The sequence below is a fragment of the Nicotiana attenuata genome, unplaced genomic scaffold, assembly GCF_001879085.1.
Source record: "Nicotiana attenuata strain UT unplaced genomic scaffold, NIATTr2, whole genome shotgun sequence".
NCBI lineage: Eukaryota > Viridiplantae > Streptophyta > Magnoliopsida > Solanales > Solanaceae > Nicotiana > Nicotiana attenuata.
In genome coordinates, this window is record NW_017673537.1 from 116,222 (window position 1) to 126,288 (window position 10,067).

Here is a 10,067-nt window from a genome sequence, read left to right on the forward strand (position 1 = left end):
CAAGAATGCAAGTGATGGTGATTGGGTATTAATCAATGGAGATGAAGATTCAAAGGTAGGGGTCGGTTTATTAATCCTATTGAATTCGAATGATCTATGGTTGCTAGTTGACCGGATCGTTTATGTAATAGCATGTTCCAACAGTACTATCCACCTATTTACAATATATTAATACTATATTCTTGAATCATCGTGATCGAATTAATTACGACATTCAACTGAGCGAGACTGCTAAGTATCTTCCCATCCTAACCGCCAAATCTTGTCAAGTACCACGGGTTCAGAAACAAGCCCTCTAATTCTACTCTAATCTAAACACGGCCTTCCCAAGCATAAAATAGATAGTTGGATGAATTGGCAGCTATAACAAAACAACCCAAAAATGATAATTCGTATTAACAAGGATGCAATTAGCAAACTTTAATATTCACGTCAACCACAAGCGCAAAAAACAAAGAACTAGCCACTCATAGTTATGCTAATGAACATATTAATATATAAAAGTATAAAACTACAAGTAATAAGAGAAAGGAAGAAAAACTCAATGATTTTTGGCACCCAAATTGCTCCGGCAACATTTCTCCTTCCCAAGGGTCGAACTTTCCTTAAAAACTGCGTTTAAGAACTATTTGTATGTGTAGGAAAAGTCGTGGCTGAATCTAACCAAGTCCAACCAAAACAAGGAAAAGTTGGCCTCAAAAATATTTTGAGTGCGCTGAAGGTGGCACCGATTTTGGGTGCTATGTTGAGTGCGGGGCACTAGGGATAACACTAAAATCGAGTGCTATAGTAGGTGCTAAAACCCAACTTTTGTTGGTTTGGTTTGATATATAGATTTAAAAACCCGGCACAATTGATTTGATTTGGTAATTGAAAAACTCGAACCAACCCGACCTATGTACTCCCCTCATCTTCAAGTGCATGGTACTTCTCTTTCAGTGTAAGAAACTATTCTTTCGAGTTTGAAACGTGCTTGGATTATGTTAGCAGATTAGCATTGTCATGTCCATTGTGTTGTATGATAGTAGTCCAGGCATAGACGTGTTGTTCGACTTACATTTCAAACCAGCAATTTGAATATTAGTGTTCTACTAGTGGTGTAAAAACTCCTTAGATAGAACACTAAGGATGTATCGGACATTTTTGCCCTTTATTCTTCATTTTACTAATTTCTGAAAGAAACAGATTTGCAAATCAAAATAATCAGGAAACAGGATGTGGATCAGTGCAATCATCCTATCAAAGTTAAGTTACCTATCTGGTTTAGGACAAGGCAATCTTGCATTGGTGACTGTTAAAACTCAGTAGTCTAAGGATCTTCAACCGTTTTAGGCCAACATTTAGGAAACATAAAGGCTCATAATATAAACTTGTACCACCATCCAATTTAAAACATAACCAGAATCATCTCAAAGATTAGACATACTGAATGACATTCATAATCAGCTAATCTAGTTGGAATAAGATGTCTTTCAACAATAACAGTGGGACATGCTTATTTAGCAAGAAACAACCAATGAAGTAAAACAATACAGACACAACAAACTGGAAACAGGCAAACAGTACTTTTACAACTCAGAAAGAAAACACACCACCATGATTAGGGCCTCGAAATGCAACAGACACAGTAAGGATGTTTGTTCAAGCCGACAGTGGAGCGCATTTATTTAAACATTTCTCCAAAACCACAGAGACAGACTCATTTCGAATACTCGAATAAACAAAAGACAGTCTTCCTTTATTGGAAAAATATCATCAGATGACCTGACTGCAGAAAACATGAAATGGGGTGATACCATATCCATGACCCCGGGCTCCCAGCAAGGTCAATGTCCTGATTCTTCCCTGCAGAAAGGAGGAAAATTAGTAAATGAAAAGACAGAGGAAAACTGGTGCTAATGAGTTCGAAAGAAACCACTAAATCATTTACAGTAATCCATCTACTATTGTACCATAGAAGTCCATTTACAGTAGAATAAAAAGAATGGTATTTTCTGTTCGGAATCATGGTCGATCTGTTTGTATAAGTAAAAGCAGACTGCATTCAGAATGTAAGGGGAAAGAATTAGTCTTTCACGAATTAGAGGGCAGCCCGGTGGACTAAGTTCCCGCTATGCACGGGGTCTGAGGGAAGGGCCGGATCACAAGGGTCTATTGTACACAGCCTTACCCTGCATTTCTGCAAGAGGCTGTTTCCACAGCTCGAACCCGTGACCACCTGGTCACATGGCAGCAACTTTACCAGTTGCGCTAAGGCTCCCTTCTCTTTCACGAATTAGAAGAATGCAAATAAAATTACAAAAGATACAACCTTACACAAAATCCCAAGCTCGAACCCCTTTCATCAAAATTCGACATCATTTGATCCCTCAAGTCCCCAAATTACTCTCTCCAAAATCCCAAGCTCGAACCCCTTATTTCACTTCAAAATCCTACTAGTTAGGTGGAAAATCAGCGGAAAAATACCATAGCTAATGATAATAAAGCTCAAGCAACTTACCTTAGAGAAAACCCTTGAATCCCCTTCAAAAGTCTCCCCAAAAGCTCCAAAGTCCGACTTGAAAATGGTGGAAATGAGCAAGAATTCGCGAAGTCTTCTATTTATATATTCTGCCCAACAAATACCGCACCTACGGTCCATATGTCGCTTCTACGACGCCGCACCTGCGGAAAATCCATCCCAGGTGCGGAACCCACTTAAAATCCTGACCTCGCTCCTGCGGCCTCAAGACCGCATCTGCGCTTACGTAGGTGCAGAATTCATCACGCTTCTGCGGTCACACCTCGCACCTGCGCCCTTGGGTCAGCTTCTGCGACCTCCGCAGGTGCGGGAATGCCTTCGCACCTGCGCTGTCTGCCCAACTCAGCCTTGGACGCTTCTGCGGCTCGCTCTCCGCTTCTGCTGGCTCGCACCTGCAACTCCCACTTCGCAGGTGCGGTTATGACAGCTGAGTTCCAACTTCAGCAACTCCTCCAACTTCCAAACTTGTTCCATTAATCACCCAAAATCAACCCGAGGCCTCGGGACCTTAACCGAACATATCAACATATCCCATAACATCATACAAAGTTAGTCGAACCTTCGAATTACCCAAAACAACATCAAAATATCAAATTACACTCGGATTCAAGTCTAAAAACTTCTAAACTTCCGAATTTCACAAACGATGTCGAAACCCGCTAAATCATGTCCGAATGACCTCAAATTTTGCACACAAGTAAAAAATGACACCACGAACCTATTCCAACTTTCGAAGTTCCATTCCGATCCCGATATCAAAATTTCCACTACCGACCAAATTTGCCAAAATTCCAATTTTTGCCAATATAAGCCTAGTTCCACTACGGACCTCTAAATCACATTCCGGACGCGCTCCTAAGTCTAAAATCAGCTAAAGGATCTAACGGAACCATCAAAATTCAAATCCAAGGTCATTTACACCTAAGTCAACATCCAGTCAACTCTTCCAACTTGAACCTTCTCATGAAAGACTAAGTGTCTCAATTCACTCCAAAACCACTCCGGACCCGAACCAACTAACCCGGTAAATCATAATACAGCTGAAGAACACAAAAGAAACAGGAAATGGGGGAACGGGGTCATAACTCTCGAAACGACTGGCCGGGTCGTTACAAACGCTTCACCTCCCTCCAGTTGGAGATTGGGGCAGTGGGAGCGCCTTTAGGTAGTAAAGTTGAAAGAGAATGCGTTCACTGGCGAGTCTTGGAAGCCGGAGGTAGGAGATTTTAGCCAACTCTAGGTCTTGTGTATTGAGAGGGCAGAATTATAATTTTGGGAGGCTTCAAATCTTAACTTCCTAGTAGTTAGGCACCTTATTCTTATATCCTGTGATCGATAAGCTGAATGTTGAATTAGCTTATGTACCTAACCTTCCAGAGATGAGGCTGGAAAAACACAAGGAGAGCAGTCAAATCTGCAAAAGAAATCAAACGCAAGATACAAGCTCCAAACATCAACTTCAAGCTCACTGTATTCCCTCCTGAAACTACTGATTCTACGGACATATTATGAAGTTGAACGTAACGGTCAGTCACAATTATTATGTCTTGAAATGATTTAATTGTCCACTACACCATTACATTCATTTCTAGGTGGTACCATTCCGTAGAGATTCCAACAAGACTGACTCTGTCTTATTACATAATAAATCTTTCATTAATTTATTCAAATTTCCTGCACGATTGTATCTTTCATGGTTGTTCCATTCTTCAGATACAGTGATGAATAAAATTTCCATGCCTTTCTTATCTTAATTACTTGTATATGGTACTATATAGATAAGAGTATATATTGTGAATGATTTGGTGGTTTCTTTCCAAAGCACAAATAGATTTCCTTAGCAAAGAGTGATGAAAATGTTAAAAGCCAACTATCGGATCATTTTTTATCACTTTCGAGGTGAAATGAGGGTAAATGTTAATGGTAGTAATCTATTTGGTCATGCATTTCAACGGCCTCGGATAAGGTGGATGTAATTTATATACACCGATAAGGTAAAGAATTTTTGTAATGTAACATGTCATATTTTCTAAGTGACTAATCTCACTTTTTGTGAACAACTACATGTAATTATCTTTTAGGTAATCTAATAATATAAAAAAGCTATTACACTTTCAGTACATAGTTAAACTCATTTTGGCAACCTATGGATTCGAAACTTGAACTTGAAACCTTCCAAGTTCCAATTCGGAATAATTTGAATTCATCTGAAAGATACTGAGTAGGAAATAAGACACTCAACACTTTATTTGTTTGGAATAACATTGTCTTTCAACAGAACAATGATAGATCAAAGCAACAGTCTTACAAGAATGAAACAAAGCAAATACAACCAAAGCAGAATAGGAAAGATGCAAACAGTACTTTTACAACTGAGAAAAAAAAGAACTCCGCATGATGAGGAACTCGAAATGCAACAATCCCAGGAAGGGTGTTTGTTTCAAGCCGAGAGTGGAGTGCACTTATTTAAACATATCTCCGAAACCACGCGGAGACTTGTTTCAAAATGACAATGCTTGTATAAACAAAAGACAAACAGGCTTTCTTTATTGGAACAATCTTATCAGAAGGACTGGACTGCAGAAAACATGAGTGGAACCATATCCATGACCCCAGATTTCCAACAAGCTCAATGTCCTGATTCTTTCCTGTATAAAGGAGTAAAATTAGTAAATGACAAAAAGGGAAACAAAGAAAAGAAAACTGTTGCAGAGAGGTTTTAAAGAAACAATTAATAAAATCATTCACAGTAATCCAGATTAATATACCTTTCAGTTCACTGTGCGGCCTTGGATCCAGCTTCAGGAGGGAATATGGTAAGGCTGAATTTGATGCTTTTAGCTATCTTGCTTTCCAGTATATCTTTTGCAGATTTGACCGCTTTGCTTGTGTTTTCCAACCGCATTTCCCGAAGGTTAGATATATTAGCCAGCTCAATTGGAACAGCATCGAGCTTATCACAAGACATAAGAACAAGGTTCCTAAGCACGGGGAAGTTATGCTCCGAAGCCTCCCAAGTTTCAAATTCTGCCCTTTCAATCCACAAAATCCGTAGTGCACTAAATCCCATCTTTGGCTTCCAGGAATCACCTGCGAACGCGTTTTCTTTAAACTTTAGGATCTCAAGGGATTCCAATTGCCCCAATTTATCTGCCTCACTCCAAGCAAACCTTGTGTTTGTCAAAGTTAACTTCTTCACTGTACGTACAAGTTGGGAGAATGTTGGAGGGAGTTGAGGTGCTTTATTCATGTAAAGAACATCATTCAACAACTTCAACTGTTCCAAGCACTTAAGCTCTACAAGATTGTTTATTCCACCCTTGTAAGCACCAAGAAAAGCCGCCATTTGTCCTCGAATGCTCAACTTTTTCAGATGACAAGCCTTTGCGAGCACTTCTTTCTCGCAACTTTCTGGTGCAACCATACAAAGAGTTTGTAGACAAGAAGCTTTACTTGATGTCGTCGCAGTAGGGGGTTGCAATTTTGCAGGTATGTTGGTGTGAAGATGCCTCAACTGTAACATGTTCCATATGTCTGCTTTTACATCAAGGGTGGACTCTGAGGTACTTGTATTAAGAATAAGAGTTTGTAAATTCCAAAATTTACCAAAGGTCAAAGGAATGGCATTGAAGTCACCTGAGATAGCAATATATCTCAAATGAAATAACTGATTAAAATCTTTAGAGAAGAGAAACTTGAGGGATTCAACGTCCAAAACCCTAACAAGCGGAAATGCTTTGTGGATAAGTTTAATGTCATTAGGAGTCAACCCGCTGATTTGTTTTTCTTTTGAGGAAAAACAATAGAAAGATCTAACATGTTCTGCAGAAGGTTTTTTGGAGAGAAACTCTTTCAGATTAGAGGGTTGAATGCACAATCGACGAGATTTATTTGGGTCTTCAATAGGAATAGCTTGATCAGGTGTTAGACTGACTTCTTGAAAAAGCCATTTGTTACTAGCCTCCTTTTTGCAGAACTGATGCAACATGTCGTGAAGACGACATGTTTTTATTTGACCATCAGACCTCTTTTGCTGCAGTATCACTAAATTTCTGTTGACAAGATCGTTCAAATAAAACTCTGCTATCTCCTCCAGAGTGTACGATTCCTGCGGCTTTATCAACCCCTCCGCTATCCACAAGCGAATCACTTTCCAAGAAGGGATATCAAATCCTCGAGGAAAGACACCACAATACAAGAAGCATGTCTGTACTTCTTGGGGCAAATGATCGTAACTCATCTCCACAAATTTCAAGCAGCTCTCTTCGTTATTCCCATAAAGATGCTGAGGCACATTTTTCTCAACTCTTAGCCAATCACTTGTGTTCGGACGACCTCTTAATGCTCCTGCAATAACCACTACTGCAAGTGGTACTCCACCACATTTTCCTGCAATGCTTTTTCCATGTTCTTCTAAATCTTTAGGACAACTTTTCTTGCCAAAAACTCTCTTTACCAACAATTCAAAACTTTCTTTTGGAAACAAAAATTTCAGATCGTGAGGCTCTGGATTGGCGTAAGTAGCCAAAACTTTGTCACGCGTCGTCATCATGACTCGATGCCCCTTTTCGTTTTCTGGGAAAATTGTCTTTACATAATCAATGACTTTTGTTTCCCAAACATCATCCAAACAAATGAGACATCTACCTCCTTTCTTGATAAAACCGGCTATCACCTTAGCTAATGCGTTCTCATCCTCATGCTGATAATCTTCGGTGCGTCTTGTGAAGAATTTGAGAATATTAAGAAAAACATCCTTTATTTTGTAAGATTGGCCGACGTAAACCCAATGGACGCCGAAAAATTCATATGAAAGCTGAGGATCATTGTAGATTTTTCTTGCTAGTGTGGTTTTTCCAAGTCCCGGCATACCCACCACTGGAATAATATCTAGATCCTTTGATTCTTTAACAAGTCGCTTGATCACCTTGTTCGCTTCCTCATCAAAGCCGACAACTTCATCATCCTCCAACGCAGGACCCTTTTTCAAGATAATAAAAGGGATCGCATCAGAAAATAGAGTAGATATATGATCTTCACAAGTAAAGGGTATGTATTACAATTTCAATCTCGTGGTATTTAAGGCATATACGCGCTTATATATGGTATAGAAGTTCTTTGTACTATCATATAATTTGATCTATTATAACATATTATTTAGAGTACAATTTAATTATTATGTGTCATCAATCAATACTTGTTACATCGAGTTTACCTTTTATTGTCATAATTTTGCTGATCTTTTTACACCATCACTACTAAATATCACACAAGCACTTGTTTGTTTGTGGTGCATCGGTCAACAATCTGAATAGATGAGACTAGGGGTGTCAATAGTTATTTGAAAACCGACTAAATCGGCCAAATCGAACCGAACCGAACCGAACTGATTTTTAGGCTATTCTAATAATTAAAATCTTAAATTTCAATATGATCTATAGTCGTACCGAACAATGAGGGTAGACTTTAGGAATCCAACACAATCTCTCTCTGGTACAAATATTGTGTGTAATAGTAGCTCTTTATCTATGAGTGTACCAACTACTACTAGTCGTGTTTTAGCAACCTCTAACCTTAGTACTAGTAATGGTTCCCATGCGGGGGACCCGGTAACAAACTCTAGTTTTGTACAAATGATGCCTCTCATGCATCTACTTAACAGTTATGCTGTACTCGTTTGACTATCTATAATATAAATATATCTTTTCGACCAAAAAAAAAAATGAGGGTAGATTTTGAATTATATAGAAAAATCCAAACCTGACCAAACAATTAGGTTATTCTTATAATTAAAACCCAACAATTGAGTTTTAAGGGAAGGGAAGGTCTCTTTATATAGTCTCGGGCAATGCTCACCTCATGAGCTAGATCTTGGTGCTGGGTCAGGCCTAAAGTCTATTTACTATAATATCAGAGTCAGGGCTATCTCAATTCATTTTCTCTTATTGGATATCGTACTGGTCAATGCTACTGCTATATCTTTATGCATGTGATAAATTTCAAATACTAGCAGCATTGATTTGTTAGTATGCCTGTATATGATCTATTTTAATGCACAATCTGATTTGTTAGGTTTAACCTTTTTGAAACTTCCCCATTTAAAGACTTAAAAGAAATAGAAAAATCATGAATATAGTGCAGTACTCCCTTCGGTCCACGATAAATGACCAATTTGCTTTTTTATTTTGGTCCAAAAAAAGTATCAATTTATATAATTTATTTTTATAAAATTACCCTTATGTACATATTCCTAAAAAGTTTTCTTACTCCTCACATTAAATATTTAATTAAGGATAGTTTAGTCATACTAGGTATTTTTGTATAGAATTTAATATTTTCGTGCCAAAAGCAAATTGGTTTTTATTATGGACGGGAGGGAGTAAGTATTAATGAAATGAGAGAGTAATATAGAGCGGTAACTATTAGTGAAATTATACTCTCATTTATATTTGCTGTGGCCAAATGAAAAGAGAGTGCAATATCAATACCGAATAGATGATTAGGACAACTAAAGGAAAAAGAAATGAAAAAACTTTTGGGTATCATTAGGCATACCTGCTGAGTTGTTTCAGGGGCACCTTTTTTAGGCAGCTCAAGAGTTGGGCGTGCTTGAAGAGCTTGATTGTTTAGGCGAAGTTCCTTCACTTGGTCATGAATTCCTTTGACCTCAGCTGCAAGATTCCTGACTGTAGCGAGATGACCCACATCCAAAATTCTTGCCATTTTATTTTTCTCTTTATGCAGCTTCGCCTGAACCACAAACTTATCAACAGCATCCTCTGCGGTATGTACCGTTTTTTGTATCTCCTCCACCAACACTTTCCACTGCTCGCTGTCGCTTGGTAATTTTGCAGCATCGTCTAAGAATCCTTTTAGGTGTTGAACTTCTTTCAGCAGATTCTCTAACTCTCCCTTTGCACCTCCAATTAGCTTTACATTATCACTTAATAGCTGCAACAGGTTCTCTACTAGAAAATTCACCACTGCATCTGCCATCTATTTTTTGTTTTAAGAAAATTGGGTACCTAAATCTGTAAATGGAGAGGATATATATATTTTTTCAGAGGATAGTTTTTTCAGCTCATAGCGATGAGATCTTCACTTCACCGCTGCCCTATATAAAGAATGTAATATGTGGAATAGATTTTATTTCTATTTTTCAGCTCATATTCTGAATTATTTAATCGGTCTTTCTGTGATATAATTTTTAATGTTTGCCCATAAAAATTATTTGCAAGTGGATTCCGTTATTCTCTGGTCTCTGGCCAATCAATGTTAAGGTGGTGTTCTTGGTACTTTCCTCGAGACTCTTCTTGTTTGTAGTAGTTGAACAATATACTAGAGATTTGTTTTTTCTCCTTCAAAATACTTGATACGCGGCGCCTTCCTGAGATTTCTTGGAAGGGCGACGTACGGCTAGGCAACTGATGTCAGTTCAGTTGCTGTCCGCCAACTGAGGTCCCCTCCGTACGCTAGACGAGATTGTCAGTGCCGTACGGGAAAACCAATGTCAAGAGCAATTGAGAGAACAGAAATGAGAATTCAG

General features: G+C 38.5%; 1 protein-coding gene and 1 long non-coding RNA gene across 2 annotated transcripts; both read right to left on the bottom strand.

Moving 5' to 3' along the window:
* Positions 1–1,426: 1,426 nt before the first annotated feature.
* On the bottom strand, positions 1,427–2,025 carry LOC109216659. The gene is made up of 2 exons (XR_002066529.1): positions 1,953–2,025; positions 1,427–1,845 (listed from the first exon to the last, which is right to left on the bottom strand). It is a non-coding gene; the product is annotated as an uncharacterized LOC109216659 (long non-coding RNA).
* Positions 2,026–4,743: 2,718 nt separating this feature from the next.
* On the bottom strand, positions 4,744–9,654 carry LOC109216660 (putative late blight resistance protein homolog R1A-3). Its single transcript, XM_019380835.1, has 3 exons — positions 9,077–9,654; positions 5,290–7,502; positions 4,744–5,169 (listed from the first exon to the last, which is right to left on the bottom strand). Exons 1-2 carry the CDS (start codon positions 9,515–9,517, stop codon positions 5,298–5,300), a joined length of 2,646 nt encoding a protein of 881 aa, XP_019236380.1. The 5' UTR covers positions 9,518–9,654; the 3' UTR covers positions 4,744–5,169; positions 5,290–5,297.
* Positions 9,655–10,067: the final 413 nt, after the last annotated feature.